General features: G+C 42.2%; 1 protein-coding gene across 1 annotated transcript in view; it reads right to left on the bottom strand.

The window, feature by feature from the left end:
• Window positions 1-20300, bottom strand: part of SHC4 (SHC adaptor protein 4) — a 247411-nt gene that overhangs the window by 30171 nt on the left and 196940 nt on the right. The window contains exons 7-9 of the mRNA XM_003420135.3: window positions 14979-15102; window positions 13307-13478; window positions 11153-11213 (exon numbers count right to left, since the gene is read on the bottom strand). Coding sequence (XP_003420183.1) covers window positions 11153-11213; window positions 13307-13478; window positions 14979-15102 — 357 coding nt within the window. The remainder of the gene's footprint in view (window positions 1-11152; window positions 11214-13306; window positions 13479-14978; window positions 15103-20300) is intronic.

The raw sequence follows: 20300 nt of genomic DNA, 5'->3' as shown, positions 1-20300 counted from the left end.
CTCATCAAAAGACTTCACCAGGAAGTGTAAGACAGTACATAATACTGTGGAAGCCAGCACTACTTGACCAAGGCAAGGTCACGGAGGTGTCATAGACACATCTAAACTCCCTGGGGGGCCACGTTACTGGGGCGAGGGCTGGGACCATGGTCTCAGGAAACATCTAGCTCAATTGACATAACATAGTTTATAAGAAAAATATATATTCTACATCCTACTTCGGTGAGTAGCATCTACAGTCTTAAAAGCACACGAGTGGCCATCTAAGTTACTCTACTGGTCTCACCTGTCTGGAGCAAGGGAGAAAGAAGAAAATCAAAGACACAAGAGAAAGATTAGTCCACAGGACTAATGGACCACAACTACCACAGCCTCCACCAGACTGAGTCCAGCACAACTAGACGGCGCTCGGCTACCGTGACTGACTGCTCTGACAGGGATCACAATAGAGGGTCCTGGACAGAGCTGGAGAAAAATGTAGAACAGAATTCTAACTCAAAAAAAAAAAAAAAAGACCAGGCTTACTGGTCTGACAGAGACTGGAAAAACCCTGAAAATATGGCCCCCAGACATCCTTTTAACTCAGTACTGAAGTCACTCCTGAGGTTCACCCTTCAGTCAAAGATTATACAGGCCCATAAAACAAAATGGGCAAACCAGCTCAGGGGCAAGGACGAGAACGCAGTAGGGGACAGGAAAGCTGGTAACAGGGAACTCAAGGCCAAGAATGGAAGAGTGGCAACCAATGTCACAAAACAATGTATTAATTATTTAATGAGAAACTAATTTGCTCTGTAAACCCTCATTTAAAAAACAATTTAAAGAAAAAGACCACCAAAAGAGTAAAAAGGAAACCTACAGACTGGGAAAAAATTCTGGCTATGACATCTGACAAAGGTCTAAGCTCTAAAATTGATAGAACACTTCAACAACAAAAAGACAAATAATCCAATTAAAAATAGGCAAAGGATATGAACAGACACTTCACCAAAGGAGACACTCAGGCAGCTAAGAGACCCATGAGGAAATACTTATGACCACTAGCCATTAAAGAAATGCAAATCAAAACTACAATGAGATATCATCTCACCCCGACATCAGTGACACTAATCAAGGGGAAAACAAATGTTGGAGAGGTTGCAGGGAGGCTGGAACTCTTATGCACTGCTGGTGGGAATGTAAAATGGTATAACCACTATGCAAAATGACATGGCACCTCTTAAAAAGCTGGAAATAGAAATATCATATGATCCGGCAATCTCATTCCTAGGAATACACCCTAGAGGAATAAGAGCCATCACACTAATAGATATATGCACACGCATGTTCATTGTAGCATTATTCACAATTGCAAAACATGGAAACAACCTAAGTGCTCACCAATAGATGAACGGATAAACAAACTATGGTACACACCCACCCATGATGGAGTACTATGCAACGATAAAGAACAGTGATAAATCTGCGAAACATCCCAGAACATGGATGAATCTGGAGGCTGTTATGCTGAGTGAAATAAATCAATCATGAAAGGACAAATATTGCATGAGACCACTATTATAAAAACTAAAGAACAGGTTTATACACAGAAAAATACAAACTTTGATGGTTACAAGGGAGGGGAAGGGCGGGGAGGGAGAATCACTAATTACATAGTAGACAAGTGTTAACTCTGGTGAAGGGCAAGACCACGCACATATGGGAAGTCCGCACAACTTGACCAAGAAAGCCATAGAAGCTTCCTAGATACATCCAAACCCCTTGATGGACTGAGTTACTGGGGCCGAGGCCTGGGGACCGTGGTCTCGAGGGACATCTAGGTCAGTTGGCATAACATAGTTCATAAAGAAAATGTTCTACATCCAACATTGGTAGGTAGCATCTGGGGTCTTAAAAGCTTGACAGCGGCCATCTAAGATACATCTATTGCTCACATGCCATGAGGAGCAAAGGAGAAGGAAGAAAACCAAAGATATAAGGCAAATAGTGGTCCGAAGGACTAACTGACCACATGAACCACAGCCTCCACCAGCCTGAGCCCAAAAGAACTAGATGGTGCCTGGCTACTACCACCGACCGCTCTGACAGGGATCACAATACAGTGTCCTAGACAAAGCGGGAGAAAAATATAGAACAAAATTCAAATTCACAAAAAAAGACCAAACTTACTAGTCTGACAGAGGCTGGAGGAACCCCAAGACTATGGCCTCCAGACACAATGCTAACTCAGAACCAAAGTCATTCCCAAAGTCTACCTTTCAGCCAAAGATTAGACAGGCCTATAAAAGAAACACTAACACACACAGTTCTACCAAGTATTTGAGACTAAATGGGCACACCAGCCCAAAAGCAAAGACTAGAAGGCAGGAAGGGACAGGAAAAGTAGATGAATGGAAATGGGGAAACTGAGGTCAAGACAGGGAGAGTGCTGACATATCATGGGAATGGCAATCAATGTCACAAAACAATTCGTGTATTAATTGTTAAATGAGAAATTAATTCGTTCTGTAAACTTTCACCTAAAGCACAATAAAAAAAAAGTTCAGACTGTAGAAGCTGGTAAAAATCTTCAATTTCTTCATCTTTACTTTAGGGTTGGGGCATAAATTTGAATAATAGTTGTATTAACTAGCGGTCTTCCTTGTAGGTGTATGGATATTATCCTATCACTGACAGCGTTGTACTGCTGGATAGATCTGGAAATGTTCTTTTTGACGATAAATGCGATGCCATTCCTCTTCAATCTGTCATTCCCAGCACAGTAAACTATATGGTCGTCTGATTCAAAATGGCCAGTACAGTCCACGTCAGCTCACTAAGCCTAGGGTATCTATCTTCAAGCATTCCAGTTCATTTTTGACAACTTCCAACTTTCCTAGATTCATACATTCAGTGTTCCTATTATTAATGGATGTTGCAGCTGTTTCTCCTCATTTTGAATCGTGCCATATCAGCAAATATGAAGTGTGCCCCCCAAAGTTAAAATTATCAAGATTAAATGAAACGTGGATGTACATCTATTATCTTTATCAATAAATGCCCTAAATTGTGTGTCTTCAGATATTATGACAGTGTTTGGCCATTTTGATTAGCAAGACATTTTTAAACTATCTTTAACTCAAATTTAAAAAATTTCTAGTTTTTATGCTTTATAATACATGCATACTGTTTTAGTATATGTGTATATAACCTATAAATCATTACCTAAGCATTTAGTTAGGAGTGCCTGCGCATAAAAATTTACTGAAAGAGAAGTATGATCAAAAGTGTTTGCAAACAGCTAAGTGCTCTCCTTCTAAATTCTGATGGACCTGAGTTCAAATCCCTTTAGCACCTCTACTGGTATAGCCTGGGACAAGCTACTTAAACTAAGATTCAGTTTTCTTCTCTGTAAAATGGGCCTGCCTAGTTCATAATACAGGCGTGAGCATTAAATCGAATGCCTCTGAGACACTGAACATAGTGTCTGCCTCCTAGTAGACATTCAACAAGTAGTTCCCATCACTGTTAGTTGTTTATTAATTCACTGGCACTGGGCCTCTGCACATGATTCTTATCTTGCTTCAATATCCCTTTCTTCGCTAAGTCCTATTTGTCTTCTAAGATTCTGCTCTGAAATCTTCCCCTGAGACCTTCCTTCCCTCACGATGGGTAAGGTACCATTCCATGATACACTTAAGTGTCTGTTACTTGTCTGTCTTCCCCCTTGAGACTGCAAATTCCCTGGGTCCTTGAGGACAGACTAAAAAAAAAACCAAAACAAACACGGTGCCATTGAGTTGATTCCGACCCACAGCAACCCCAGAGGACAGAGTGGAACTGGCCCATAGGGCTTCCAAAGAGTGGCTGGTGGACTTGAACTGTCAACCTTTTGGTTAGCAGCCATAGCTCTAGAGCTCATTTATATCTTCTGCATCTTCAGTACATGGTATGAAGCAGGTGCTCAAAAGAAAAATGTTTGTCAGCTGAATGAACAAATGACTGAAGGTCTACCCACTTTTCCTTTCCTAGCATATCTGACCCCATCATGTATTCAAGACCCTGAATCAACCTTTAGCCCCAACTTAAAGGGCACTGACTTATCTGCCCCTCACAAAGCATCAGCGTGAGCTGACCACATCAAGTTGGCCATACCACTGTTGTTGTTGTTAGGTGCCATCCAGTCAGTTTCAACTCATAGTGACCCTATGTAAAACAGAACAAAACACTGCCCGGTCCTGCGCCATGCTCACAATCTTTGTTATGCTTGAGCCCATTGTTGCAGCCACTGCGACTTCCTCTTTTCCACTGACCCTGTACCTTACCAAGCATGATGTCCTTCTCCAGGGACTGATCCCTCCTGACAACATGTCCAAAGGATGCAGTCTCACCATCCTTGCTTCGAAGGAGTATTCTGGTTGTACTTCTTTCAAGACAGATTTGTTCGTTCTTTTGGCAGTATATTCAATATTCTTTGCCAACACCGCAATTCAAAGACATCAATTCTTCTTCAGTCTTCCTTATTCATTGTCCAGCTTTTGCATGCATGTGATTGAAAATACCATGGTTTTGGTCAGGTGCACCTTAGTCTTCAAGGTGACACTCTTGCTTTTCAAGACTTTGAAGAGGTCCTTTGCTGCCGATTGGCCCAATGTAATACATCTTTTGATTTCTTGACTGCTGCTTCCATGGGCTTTGATTGTGCAGCCAAGAAAAATGAAATTCTTGACAACTTCAATCTTTTCTTCATTTACCATGACGTTGCTTATTGGCCTAGTTGTGAGGACTTGTGTTCTCTTTATGTTGAGGTATAATCCATACTGAAGGATGTGGTCTTTGATCTTCATCAGTAAGTGCTTCAAGTCCTCTTCACTTTCAGCAAGCAAGGTTGTGTTATCTGCATATCTCATGTTGTTAATTTTAGAGTCTTCCTCCAATCCTGATGCCCCATTCTTCTTCATATAGTCCAGCTTCTCAGATTCTTTGCTCAGCATACAGATTGAATAGGTATGATGAAAGGATACAACCGTGACGCACCCCTTTCCTGATTTTAATCCACGCAGCATCCCCTTGCTCTGTTTGAATGACTGCCTCTTGATCTATGTAAAGGTTCTTCATGAGCACAATTAAGTGTTCTGGAATTCCCATTCTTCACAATGTTATCCATTATTTGTTATGATTCACACAGTTGAATGCCTTTGCATAGTCAATAAAACACAGGTAAATATCCTTCTGATAGTCTCTGCTTTCAGTCAGGATCCATCTGATATCAGCAATGATATCCCTGGTTCCACGTCTTCTTCTGAATTCAGCCTGAATTTCTGGCAGTCCCCTTTCGATATACTGCTGCAGGCACTTTTGAATGATCTTCAGCAAAATTTTGCTTGCGTGTAATATTTAGGATATTGTTCGATAATTTCCGCATTGGGTTAGATCACCTTTCTTGGGAACAGGCATAAATATGAATCTCTTCCAGTCGGTTGGCCAGGTAGCTGTCTTCCAAATTTCTTGGCATAGAGAAGTGAGCATTTTAGCACTGCATCCGTTTACTGAAACACCTCAACTGATATTCTGTCAATTCCTGGAACCTTGTTTTTTGCCAATGCCTTCAGTGCAGCTTGGAATTCTTCCTTGAGCACCATCGGTTCCTGATCATGCGCTACCTCCTGAAATGGTTGAACATAGACCAATTTTTTTTTTTTTTGGTATAATGATTCTGTATATTCCTCCATCTTCTTTTGATGCTTCCTGTGTCATTTAATATTTTCCCCATAGAATCCATCACTATTGCAACTTGAGGCTTGAATTTTTTCTTCAGTTTTTTTCAGCTTGAGAAATGCTGAGCGTGTTCTTCCCTTTTGGTTTTCTATCTCCAGCTCTTTGCACCTATCATTTTAATACTTAGTCTTCTCGAGCCACCCTTTGAAATCTTCCATTTAGCTCTTTTACTTCATCATTTCTTCCTTTTGCTTTAGCTGCTCGATGTTCAAGAGCAAGTTTGAGTCTCTTTTAACATCCATTTTGGTTGCTTCTTTCTTACCTGTCTTTTTATTGCTTTCTGCATGTATGACGTCCTTGATGTCATTCCAAAACTTGTCTGGTCTTCAGTCATTAGTGTTCAACACGTCAAATTTATTCTTGAGATGGTCTCTAGATTCTGGTGGGATATACCCAAGGTTGTACTTTTGCTCTCATCAACTTGTTCTAATTTTCTTCATTTTTCAACTTGAACTTGCGTATGAGCAACTGATGGACATATTTTGCAACTACTGATCCTTCTTTGTTTCCAACTTTTGAATTCCAATCACCAGTGATTACCAGTGCATCCTGACTGCATGTTCAATCAATTTCAGACTGCAGAAGCTGGTAAAAATTCTTTAATTTCTTCATCTTTGGCCTTAGTGGTTGGTGTGTAAATTTGAATAATAGTTGTATTAATTGGTTTTCCTTGTAGGTGTGTGGATATTATCCTATCACTGACAGCGTTGTACTTCAGGATAAACCTTGAAACATTCTTTTTGACGATGAATGCGATGCCATTCCTCTTCAAGGTGTCATTCCCAGCATAGTAGTCTATATGGTGGTCCAATTCAAAATGGCCAAATGCCAGTTCATTTCAGCTCACTAAAGCCTAGGATATTGATGTTTATGCATTCAATTTCATTTTTGAGGATTTCCAATTTCCGAAGATTCATACTTTGTACATATTTTATGCTTTGTACATTCCATGTTCCAATAATTAATGGATGTTTGCCGCTGCTTCTTCTCATTTTGAGTCTTGCCACAACAGCAAATGACGGTGCCAAAAGCTTGACTCCATCCACGTCATTAAGGTCAACTCTACTTTGAGGAGGCAGGTCTTCCCCAGTCTTCTTTTGAGTGCCTCCCACCCTGGAGGGCTCATCTTCTGGCACTGTATCAGACCATGTTCCGCTGCTATTCGTAAGGTTTTCACTGGTAATTCTTTTCAAAAGTAGACTTCCGGGTCTTTCTTCCTACTCTGTCTTTGTCTGGAAGCTCAGCTGAAACCTGTCTGCCATGGGTGACCCTGCTGGTATCTGAACACCGGTGGCATAGCTTCCAGTATTACAGCAACACGCAAGCCCCACAGCACGACAGACTGACAGACACGTGGGGTGGGGGGGGCATCCCATAGGATCACACAAAGTTGTCATTGTCTGTGTCAAATGTCTTTTGAAAACTGCCACTTCTTCTTGTCAAATGTGCCGTTATAATTAAGTCAGCAATGTTGTGTTAAATGAAAAAAAAAAAAAAAAGATACCCCACCCTGTACCCAAATTTAAAATCATTCTAGGTTAAAGTGTGTGGTTGGCGAGAATTTAACCACACATTCCAGCCATTCTGCATTCCAAAAGTTCTTTCTGCCAAGTATTACCCCAGAACCTACCCAACTTGCCTAGAAGAAGACTTGTGGTGGAAAGTAAACACATACACAGACAGTGCGTATACTGTAAGTACCAAAAATTTTAAGTGCAAGCCCTTAGGGTTTGTGGAAATGTAACGTCTTTTTTATTAAAAATATCAACATTTCCATTTTAACTTGAAGGTTGGGGAAACATTATGTTATTTTGCTAATTATTTTTTGTATAAGTAAATTTAATATTAAGGATAGGGATCTTTTATACGCCTGGCAATAAATACAATTAACTCCCTCAACAACCAGAAGCCTATTTATAATACACTGGAATTCAAGTTTTAAGTCAATATTTGAATAAATAAATGTCTTATGAAGAAAAAGCCAAATCTTATTAAAAATATTTATATAGGTGTTCCTCAAATACTCATGTATGAATCTCTGGGAAAAGCCACAAAAACTGTTTATTTGCTATTTTGGCAACTGCTATCAATTTACTCACTCATTGGTCAAGAATATCAGAGCGCTTTTCAAACAAATGCCCAAATAGTCATAGGCAGGCCCCAAGACAGGAATGCCTGGCATATGGATGTCTGTGGATGAAATGTAACTGAGGTAGGAAAGTCCTTCCTGCCACAATAGGAGGGAACTTACTTGTCATAGCCCTGAAGCACAGGCTGAGTCCTATCCACCAGTTGCCATCAAGTCAGCTCTGACCCATGGCAATCCCATGTGTGTCAGAGTAGAACTGTGCTCCAAAGATTTTCAATGGGTAATTTTTCAGAAGCACATTGCCAGGCCATTCTTCCAAGGTGCCTCTGGGTGGATCTGAACCACCAACCTTTCAGTTAGCATCTGAGTGCCTAGCATTTGCACTACCCAGGGACTCTGAGACCTTCTATACCACCATGGTTTTAGTGGCTGAGAACTGGGAACATGGCTTCCTAGTATTCTGGTTCCCCAGTGGAAGCCAGGACCCGCTGTCTAAGGGAACTGTGTTGCAGCTCAGTGATTTACACGAGTGTGTCTAGCTGGAGTGCTTTTTCCAAACTACAAACACCACCTCTCACCTCCCCAAGATTCTGAAAGGCTCCCAGTTACGAATCTTTACCTCAGAGCCACCTTACAGAAAATCGTATGCCAAAGTTCTGTTTTGGTCCCAGACTACACCACCGTTACAGTGTAACTGAAGAATAATACAGTTGCAAGAGACTTTCTATTGTTGTATTTATTGTTACAAAATACACGCTTAAGCTCCAGTGCAGGGTAAATAGTAGAACACGGTGAGCTTATCTGAGAATTAGACTAATTTCTATGGGAAAATATACTCCAGGCTCCGAACAAACTTTTATTACAAAGTCTGTTCATGAGTTTAGATCTGCTTATACTGGCATAGTGGTTAAGAGCTACAGCTGTTAATGAAAATGTTGGCAGTTCAAATCCACCAGTCACTCCTTAGGAACCCTACGGGGCAGTTCTCCTCTGTCGTACAGGGTCACTGTGAGTTGGAATTGATTTAACGGCAGTGGGTTCAATGGGTATAGGACACTGGCTTAGGCCAAGTATAAGCTAAGTAAGAACAAGGGGTGACGTGTTTGTTGATTTAAAGAATAAACGAAACCAAGTTAAACAGAAACAAAAAAAATCAGCTTCTATGATAAGCCTACATCTATAAAAAAAAAAAATCTTGAACAAGGTTGAAATGGTACCTCCACATCCATTCTATAGCTTTGAAAATTTATGTTTTGAAAGGGTGCTTTTAAAATGTAAAATACAAATCAAGATGAGAGCTCTTGAAAAATAAAACTGAAGAAGGGGAACCATGCTTCCGTTTCTGCAGTGGTAGTGCTCTGGACCGGCAAGGATCTTCATTCTTCCTGGACCCCAGTGAGTCTCCTCCAGAAGCTGGGTGACCGAGGACACAGCTTAGCAGAAATGAGAGAGAAGAGCTGGGAAGGGTGGTGTTTGGCGTTCCAGTGCTCCAGAGCAGAAAACGTTGGAGCTCCTCAGGACTCTGTCCCAGGCACCAGGTTCCTCTCTCCCTCCTTCCACCTGTCCCGGTGCATTTACAACTTCTGGTATGCATTCATACTCTCTGTTGCTGTCTTTGTCACACTCTCTCTCTCCCCTTTCTTTCCCCACTGTCCTCTCTGTGTCCAGATAATTCCATCTTGTCTCTCAGGTTTTGGTTTAGTTGTTAGGTCCTGGGTGGCCAAAATGGTTAAGCACTTGACTACTAACTGAAAGGCTGGCCATTCATACCCACCCACAGGCACCGGGGAAGAAGGCCTGGCAGTTTGTTTCTGAAAGGTCACAGCCTTCAAAACCCTATGGAGCGGTTCTCCTCTGCACACATGGGGTCCCCATGAGTCGGAGTCAACTTGGTGGCAACTGGTTGGGTTACTTCCTTAGGGAGACCTCTATAATCCCCCAATTTAAGTTTCGTTTTGCTTGTTATCATAACATCTCGGCCTTCTCTCATTGAAATGCTCACCACATTTGTAAGTATTTGTTTAAGGCGTCTCTATCCTTACCACCTAGCACCGTGCTTGATTCACAGGAGGCCCTTTATAAAAAGCCACTGAGTGAATTGTTGAATAAATGAAGAATATATGAATGAGATAAAACAGCACGTGAAAGTATGTTCAAGTGAGCTACAGCATGGGTAGAAAACACACCATAAGGCATGTGTGAGGTATTTCTGCCAATCAAAGCCTTAGGTTCAGGACTTCCAGGGTTAGGGACAGAAAGGAAAGTTGAATTATGGCCCCCAGAGAGCTGAATTATGGCCCCCAGAGAGCATGGTTTTACCGTCAATTTAATTTCAGTCATGTTATTGATAATCATATTAAAAATTTAAATAACTTTAAAGAATGGCATGGAATTTTAATTTCTATCAAAAGAAGCCATCTTTTTAAAGAGTTTAAAATATTGCCCTAGCTCACTGCTCCTGTTCCTTTTGCAAGGTAGGAGAGGGTGGAAATCACAGCTACACCAAGAACATGAAACTCCTGTATATTTCCTGCTATGTAAAAGTAACGCAATTCGTACAACTCTGGCTAAGTCCGTAAGATATCTGAAAGTATCCTTGGAATTGACTACATTCTAGGCGGCAAGTTCTTACTAATTTGAGTCCTTACATGTGATTATCCAGCTCATTATTTACGCTCATCAGTCACTGTCCCTACTAAAACCACAACACTTTCTTTCCCAAAGAAATAAATGCCTTCGACATCTTAGAAGAATGAAATGACTATCTAGCAGTATAATTTGTTTTTCTTAAAATATATTTCCAATTGAGAGTTGATGTTCTACACTTGTGCTGTGGAAATGTGTGCCTGACATCAACTATCACATGCAGGAACGAGATGTTTAATGCCCTAGCAAGTATGAGGTGAATGGACCCCTAATCGGGGCTCTCACATTCCAGACTGCCTTTCGTTCCCTTTGCCAGGCTGGATTAAGGTTACCCTGATCCTAACAGATTCGACAGGCATCTGTTTTCATGTTAGTTTACAGTCTAAACTTCTATGAACTAGAACTTCCTTGAGATTCGAGCAGAGAAATCACCTTTTCAGCAAAAGAGCTTTCATGATGTCAAAACAGAAAGACCCCATATAAAAGAACTATAAATGTGATAAGCACGTAAGGGTTAGAGAGAACCGTGGGCCTCCCAAGGGTTACATGTTCAATTATAACTAACTGTCCCATGAAGCGCTTAGGAGCAAGGGCCGCATGTGTCCACATGACTCACAAGGAACGAGGAAGGTGGAGATGGAGAACAGCCATTGTACCTACCCGCTGCCCTGCTTTGTTCTAAACAGTTCTCGTATACACTGCTGCACTTGGAGTTTCCAGGCTGTATGAACGACAAATTGTGAAACATTTACAAAGACAGTACACACTCATAAGCTTTAAACAAAGAAAGAAGAAAAGCACTAATAATACTCCCATTAGAATACAGGAGAGTGGCTCACTCTCTGACACGGGAAGTGTCTGACAGGTAAGAAAAGGAAATTCAGATTTGGGGTGGGGAGCTTACACTTCTGTCATCGTGCATTGCTTTGGAGCTGCAGAGATGGGTCTGGTGGTGGGAGCTGGGGTTGGGGTGTTCATAAAGGGCTGCTAGTATAATGCTTGAGGGTTACTGCTTCAGCTTGGAAGGTCACATTCCAGGACTCAAACCAAGTCTCAGCCAGAAAGTGTAGTTTCTGGGACACTTGTATAAATACCAGCCAAATGGCAAATACCTATCTAACCTTGAACTGGCAGATTGGAGCCCTAACTCTACAGAGGTTTGTGTCAGACTTACTTCTCATCCTTGAAAATATCATCTAATCAAAGGGCCCCATCATCCCTATATGTATAGCCCTCTTTGGTAAGGGAATGGCAGTGTCCATGCTTTAGAAAGATTAATCTGACAGTAGTTTGCAGAAGGCTTTGAGGGAATAAAACTGGAGACAGAGAAGGGGCTTCAGAATCACCCAGGCAAGTGAAAACAAGAACTTAGAAAGTGGCAATATTAATGGAAGAAGACAGGTTGGTTTCAAAAGGTATTTGCATGGTAGGATCCTAGGCCTTTAAGACTGAGTTGATATTGCACCCAAAATGTGAGAAAAACAAGAGTGTGGATTAGTGAAAGACCAGCAGTACTGTTAATAAAGACGAGGAAACCAGTAGAGGAATGCAGTTTGGCGTCCAGGAGAAAAAGGTGAGCTCGGCCTTGGATATAAACAAGCAAAGTGATGCAATATGGCATTTCAGCTGCAGAGACAAGGACGGACTGAGCACAGTGAAGCTGGAGGTATGTGCACGCAGGCAGAATGCTGGAGGAGATGAGGGCCAAGGCAGAGCCTCGTGGAGTGCTCACAGGATGGCAAGACAGGGCATCAGTCTGTGGGCAGGGGGTGGGAGAACACACAACGTAAATAAAAGGAGAAGACGCGACTTACTTAGAAGTGCATAAAAATAAGATGGATCAATGGGTGCTGAGATGACAGGTGAATAGATACGTGACCAAACAAATACAGTAAAATGCCAATTGTAGAATCTAGGTGGTGGCTATATGGGTATTCAGTGTACAGTTTTCAACTTCTCTGTATGTTTGAAAATATTCATTATAAAATATGAGGAAAAAATTAAAAAAAAGAAAAGAAAAATAGCAACTAGAGACACAGGATGGGATTCACAAGATAGAAATATTTTGGAAGTCAATGGAAGAAGTCTCAGAAAAGAAGAGGTAGCTGGCAGGTGTTAAATACTATAGACAGAGTCAGGAAATTTAGAAAGGGAATGGATTTGGCAATAAACCATTGGTGATCACTGTAAAAATAATTTCCATCAAGTTGTCAAGCAGAGTTCAGATCTTTGAAGCACAGTTTGGTAGTGAAAGCAGAGAGAGAGAGAGACAACAAATTCTCGAAGTTTGCCGGAGGCAGGAAGATGAGATGGAGGCGGGACATTATTAGTTGGCTGCTGGCATCTATGTTTATTTGCAGACAGAAGGCAAAGACCAGTAGAAAGACAGAGACTAAAGGTTGAGACAGTGGTTGATGGACAGAACCATGACAGAGAGGGGTAGGAGGGGACAAGGTCAGGAGCACAGGGGAAAGATCAGCTTTGGAGACAGCAGCTGAGGAAGAAAAGCAGGGAGCACATAGGAAGACTTGGAGACGAGGAAGGATGAAGTTGAAGGTAACACATTGCATGGCCCAAGTCTTCCCAGTGAAGCAAGAGAAGAGGTCATCGGCTGAGGCGAGGCTGCTAGGAGCAGAAATGATCTAGTACAGGTTCCACCAGTGACTCACTCTCTGGCTCCATACTCGAGGAAGATGGGACTTTCTCTAAACCAGCATTTGGGAACCCTCAAATTAAACACTCTAAATTTTTTTTTTTTTAGTGATGAGGACAGAACAGCATTCCTGGCTCCAGTAACCATGAAACATTACTTACCAGATAGCACAACTTCTCACACCGTATTGGGCAGTAAGCCATTTGCTCTGCAGCTGGAACTGTCACCCGCACATCGGAAACACCGCCGGCAGGTGGCGGCTTCCCTGGGATTTCATTGTAGTACTCACGGTCTTCTCTCTCCTCGGCACTGCCGTCAGGGCGCACCTCCTCACTGTAAGGGAGAAAGAAGCCTCAAGAGGCTGGGCAGGAGTTCAAATGCTGCAGGGGATACAGAGGTGTCAGAACCACACAAGTCCCCAGAGAGATCTGCATTCAGGTTTGAAGTTTACAGCTGTACTTAAGTGATGCCAAACATCTGGACTGTGATGACCGAGTTGTTCACTTTCCTTAGACAATCAGAGTGGGGTAAGCCGACAGAAGGGGCCAAGGCTGATGCGTTAGTGTCTCCCCTTGAAAAAAAAACACGAACTCCCTAAATGTAAGCTGTTTTTGTCATAGGATCATAAAAATACAACGTTTTCCTGGGTATTCCTGCACACTTTGATTGCGCCATCTAGGACATGTTTTGCTCTAAGAAAATTTTGATATTGTTCTTTGGATAGAGGGCCTGGCCCAATTTATTAAACCAAGATGAAAAAAATAAGAGCACTACGGCCAGCTATCTTGTCTGCACAAATCTGGAGGAGTGTATGGGATTCATAAAGAAATATTAGAACCGTATGTGGCAAGTGGGTAGATTTACGTAAACGTGCAATTGTTTTAAAATCGAAACAGGGCAGAAAAACAAATGGACTTTTCTTCCAAACTGGAATCAGTAAGCGTCTCTCGTGAAAAAGAATAAATCAAGTGCTTTTGGACTGAACTGATTTCAGTTACAACCCACACAGTTTTGCTGGGCTCATTACATGTCAACAGAGCGATGGCACGAGATGTAAGTGCTGTTCTGGGACAACGTCAGCATCAGGGCCTTCTGGTAACCCCTTTCCTTGGCTACCCTAGACCAGCTCAGAGAGGGAGATCTCCATACCTGGTGTTTGTTGATACAGAAAGTAACATCTTAGGGAAGAACGCATTTAGAACTGCCCAAGAGTTTAGTTTCTCCGGCATGAATTGTGTGAGCCAGGAGCCCGGCTGCATTCCACACATGGTGGAGGCTGAAAGAGGTCAGCTCTCATTCCAGACTTTCTGTGCCTTAGACAGAACCACCCAATCCTGGGATCACGTTGTGTTCCACCCCTGCCACAGCTTAGTTGTGCTGATCTACCTACATTGTAAAATGGCATGGCCTAATACGAATTCTGCAATAGACATTTGATCGCTGCTATTTTGCTCTTTGTTCATGCCTTTTTTTTTCTTTTTTCCTTTTACTGATATGTAAAGGATCTGGGGGTTAAAAGAAATCTGAGAAACTGGTTAATGATTATTGTTTTATGATGCTACTTAATTCACTCACAGCTCTGTGTAACAGAGAAACAGGGCTATTCCTGTCTCTTTTGTGTCTCCTTTAATCTCGTTACAAAGCAAAAGAAAATATCTGAATGACTATGAATGGAAAAAAGTTGGAAAATTTCACTATTATTCTGTACCAAAACTATGCTTATTTGTAAGAAAAAAATTGACTAATTTCATTAGTCAATTTACAAATGCCATACGGATTTAAAAAGAAAACCAAAACACAGCAAGTGAAATAACTATAGAACTCTTGGCTGACCTTTCACAGGAAGTATTCAAAGAAGGATTTTTCAAGTACTGTTTAAACCGGAGTTCAAAGGCCTGCCCGATGGTACTGATGACATCTTGGGCCATTCCACTGCGGCATTCCAGTATGTGACAGGCTGCAAGAGGACACACAAAAACAATATTACGTTTCCAGTAAGAGAGGATTATACAAAATGAAGTCCTCTCAGAACATGAGCTGGTCATTGAATAGAAGGGAACAGGTTTACAAGCTCTCCACAACTCTGAAATGGTATGAAGAATCCTTCACGTTTCACATTAATCAAAGAGAAGAAACCTATTCATATTTTACATCTAACTATCTCAAAACACAGAAATTTCGGTCTCAAGGCAGGCACTGGGGGCCCACGTTTTTATTAGGCTGATCTTGAGTAATAATGCGGCTAACATTCAGTGCTACTTCAGGAATTCGATATACAAGATGCTTAGGGCAGCGCTCTGACAGGAAGACCGGGTCTGGAGTCTTGCCTGTGCCTGGTACATTACAGAAGATTGAAAAAAGATGACTTTCCAAACCAAAAAATATACAATAAAATTGGGGGAGGAGCTGCTGGTGCTGGCAGGGGCTGCAGAATACCCCTTCTCCCTGCAGCCGCTGTGGCCTGACAATTGCTACTATAAATCCGTGATAAACATGGTAGTCTACACCTTTGAAGTCCCACTGAAGAACTACCTCCAAAATGTATCAAAATCAAGATTTTGTGAAGGTGTCATTGCTGGGAGATATTAAAGCTCATCAGACGCCTTCTCTGACAGTTACCAGGAAAGGGCTAGTTCACATGTACCACAGGCAAACAGGTTGGGGCAGGGCTCACAACAACAGCCCACTGCCCTCTGAGTCAATTCCCACTCACAGAGACCCTATAGGACAGAGCGGTACCGTCCCATAGACCTTCCAAGGACTGTCTGGTGGATTCGAACTGCTGACCTTTTGGTTAGCAGCCGTACCTCCTAACCACCGCACCACCGTGGTTTCCGGGGCTCACGGTGTATCACATATTGAGTCAGCATAAGTCTGCTGCTGCTCTGTGAAAAGAGGAACTTGTGTTTAGGGCCCACGGATTAACATTTTTGCCTTGGTTGGCGTATACTGTTATGCTGAAAGCCTTGCAATGCGAATATTTAATTGAAATTGAAGTTTCATAGGGATGGCTTAGAAAGAATCCTAAGGATGATTTAAAGATGGAACAATGGGTCTCATGAGGAATTTTAAAAGACGAGTATTGGTTTATATAGAACGTGAGGGATGGCGAAAGGCCTGATAACAGTTTAATGTCTACAAGAACGTGGTAAAAACTGCCAGCTATTCTGAGCAAAGAGAAAAATGGCGGAGGGGGATGATGGGCTTAGTGAGTGCATAGATCAGATACCAAGGAGTTTTTGGGGTCTCAGAATTTTGAGACCAACACTGGAACACTCCACTAAAAGGGATATCTGAGGAGAGGAGAGAGAGTCGTCTTTGTGAAGTGATTTAACCGAGTTGTAACTGGGATGTGTGATTTTATGCTTTGCATTGTCTTGGAAAGGATTATGTTTGTGTTTGAGGGAAATGGTAAATCATTCATATCTGAGAGGCTTCATACAGTAAGTTATAGCAGAATCTGTAACAGTGTCGAGTGTTGATAATTATCTCAAAAAATCTCTGAGAATTCTATTCCAGAATTAATTTGACTTTTATTTAAAGGATGTATACATCTAAACACTTTGGGGAGCAATTTGTATGTGTGTATGGGTGTGTGTGTGTGTGTGTATGCATATATGGTGGTAGTGGGTGGTATTACAAAATCAAGCAGTCCTCACAAAAAGAGACCGGACTTGCTGGCCGGACAGAGTCTGGAGAAACCCTGAGAGTATGGCCCCCAGATACTCTTCCAGCTCAGTAATGAAGTCACTCCTGAGGTTCACCCCTCAGCCGAAGATTAGACAGGCCCATAAAACAAAATGAAACTAACAGGGCACACCAGCCCAGGGGCAAGGACAGTGAGAGAGGTGGGAAATTCAAGTACAAAATAAAAGTTAAATTGAGCGTTCAGTGAGACAGATGAGAGGGGAAAGACGTTTAAAAGGGTACAGTGGGAAAAACTCGGAAAAGATTTGGATCTGAGTTCGAGTTCCAGTTACACCACCATCTGTGTGACCCTGGGCAAGCCACTCTACCACAAGTTTCTTAGCTGCCAAGAGAGGGCAATGGGCGACCTCTGAACTCCCTTCTTGCCTCATACAAACCCTATCCTTCGTCTCTCCCAGTAGTCTGCGCTCTGTGAGGAGCAGGGCAATGTGTGTGAGCACACAGGAATGTATTAACCCCTCAAACTGCCAGCCAATTTCTGTCACTTCAAACACACTTCTAAAATGTTTCACTTATTTCAACCCTTCTGATTCTGCCCACGAGCACCTGCTTTGAGGTTTTGATACTGTTCCTGGATTGATTCTACCAACGGAATTTTCTGTTTTGCTTTGGATAACCCTGTTGCTGCCATATTAACTATTCGAGAAGCATAAAAGTGGTGCCTGCCTTCATGAAAGAAGTGACACCGGACAAAAAGGCTGACCCTGTGCAGATGCTCCACCCGGATAAAGCCAGTCTCACCACGTTCTGCAAGCAAACATGTTTTGAACGGTGCCATTGTTGCCACCCCCAGGCACACTGCCCTGTGAAAATGTTCTTGGTTCTTTTTTAGCCCAGTCATGGGCCAGGGTTGGGGTGGGGCCTTGAGTCACACCCGTTTTTCCAGTATTAGACCCATCTCCAAAAGCCCAGCTAAGCAGCTAGCTTGGTCAAGAACTGCCCGATCTTCAGCTAATGGGAAGGGAGAAAGACAGATACATTAAAAGTCTCAATTCCCAAGAGAGAGTGCGACTTTTCAGTGGTGTGATATCTTTGCCGTGGAGGCCTGAGCTTTGATCTCCCTGTTAGGAATCAGACGCAGCTCTGGGTTCCTTTCACTTCTTGTAGCCAGATAGACCCAGTTCTACCCCTGAGTATCAGGTACTGTATTAAGTATGATTTCAAATAATCTTGGATTCATATTCTCTGGTCTTTTTCATTTGGTTTCCTAATTGGGCAGCTATAGACAAGAGGCTGGGAACTGTTCTTACTGGGTAAAAGAGAGAAACAGGCCCTTCTTTACTAGTTTTACATTTGTGTTTCATAGGTGAGGGTTTGTTTGGTCTGGTTGTTGCTGTTATTGGAAAACTGATCCAAAAAACCAAACTTGTTACCATGGAGTTGATTCCAGCTCATAGAGACCCTAAAGGGTTTCCAAGACTGTAAATCTTATTTACGGAAGCAGACGGCCGAAGTTCAGCTTCTCAAATCAACCACCAGGTGGAGCTGTGGGATCGAGGCAGGGAGTGTCTATGTCTTAGGAAGGAATAGGCCGGAAGAAACAAGCCAGAAGTTAACGTGGTAACCATTGTCGTCAGCCACATTCCAACTCACAGCAACCCTATAGGACACAGTAGAAATCCTCCATGGGCTTTCCAAGGCTGTAATCTTTATGGAAGCAGACTGCCCTATCTTTCTCCCGTGAAGTGGCTTCAAACTGCCAACCTTTCAGTCAGTAGCCAAGCGCTTAGCTGCCGTGCCGCCAGGGCTTCTCTGTCATCAGGACACTAGTGCATAAATAAAGCGGTCGCCATGGAGTCAGTTCTGACTCAGGGCAAACTCACGTGTGTCACAGCAGAACTCCACTCCACCGGGTTTTCAATGGGTGGTTTTTCAGAAGTAGATTGCCAGGTCTTCTCTCCGAGGAGTTTCTGGGTGCACTCAAACTGCCAACTTTTTGGTTAGCACTCAAGAACTTTAACTGTTTGTTTGCACCACCCAGGGACTCCAAACAAAAAAAACCAAACCCATTGCCATCAAGTCGATTCCAACTTACAGCAACCCCTACAGGACAGAGAAGAATTGCCCCATAGGGTTTCCAATGAGCGGCTGGTGGATTCAAACTGCCGACTTCTGGTGGGCAATGCAAGAACAGGTTAATTTAAATAGGTTTTATAACCTATTCTTTCTTTCTCTCTCTACCCTTTCTTAAGAGATTCAGAACCATGGCCTTTTTATACCCATGTAGTCCAGGTAAACTGGGCCCCTTCATAATGTAAGTTCAGAGAAAATATTTAAACCTTCTGGGATTGCTACACATTTGGAGTCAACAGAACACAGATTTTTGCATTACAGCAATTCTGGAGGTAGACTGTATTAGTCACTAAGTAAACCTGAAACATTCTTACTAGAACTTACCTTTCCTATGGAAAGGGCCTTTTGTAAAATGAGGAGTTCACTAAAGGGTCCCAGCCAACTTCCTGACTTGAGCGAATAAAGCAAATGGAGATGGTGGGAACACTCAGGACTGCTAGCGCGAAGCCTGGTCTCCTGCCTCCACTTCCTGCCAGGCACCCTGTCCTCCTCATCCTGCAGTCTGGCTCCTGCCTTTATGGGTCTGCGGAAGTTGTGCTTTCCAAGTGAGCGACGGCTGGTTAGTCGCTGAACTAAATGGCATTTTCCCACCTTCATTCCTCTAAGCTTCTTTTCGGTATGTCTCCTCCTGGAAAAACCTGCCCTTCCTGTCTTGGGTGATGCTCTCTCCCCTCCCCGACTGCCACTGGACTCTTCAATGTCTCCTCTGACCTGGCTTCCTGGAACTGTCAGTCCTCTTCTCCCCAGCTGATTGCCCTTACTCTCAGGGCTGGCAAGTTGCAGGCCTGCTTCCCTTTCTCAGTTCAGTCCCTGGGCTTCTGTTTACCAGACATTTTCCTCTGGGTAAAACAAAGTCACCAGTTAACTTTATAAACTCATCTTCCTGGCTTCACTGTTTTTAGTATTTATTCAAGGATTTATCTTTTCCCCCCTTCTTTTTACAAATGTTATAAAACAAAAAGCACAAGAAATGAGAATTATATAAAATCTTACTATCTAGGGCTAACCCACTGTTAGTATTTTTACATATGCCTTTCCAATCTTTTTTCTACCTCCAAAAAATTACCTGGGATCATACTATACACATGGTTTTATAAACTGCTTTTTGAACTTTATAACACTGTGAATTTTTTCCCCATGTTGAGACTTATTCTTCTATAGCACTACTTTTAATTGTTGCATGATAGTGCAGTCTGTGGATTGATTTAAATAATTTGCTATTTATAAATATTAAATTAATTCTGTTTCCCCCATTATATAAATAATACATGACAAGGATCTTTATTGCTTAATCTTTGTGCATGTCCTATTTATTTCCTTAGAAGTGAAACCGCTGATTCAAAGGTATATACATTTTTAAGGCTTTTGATGCAA

This window comes from Loxodonta africana, chromosome 10, assembly GCF_030014295.1.
Source record: "Loxodonta africana isolate mLoxAfr1 chromosome 10, mLoxAfr1.hap2, whole genome shotgun sequence".
Classification (NCBI taxonomy): domain Eukaryota; kingdom Metazoa; phylum Chordata; class Mammalia; order Proboscidea; family Elephantidae; genus Loxodonta; species Loxodonta africana.
Note: the sequence above shows the minus strand (reverse complement) of the source record. Positions and strands in the feature narration are given on the sequence as shown.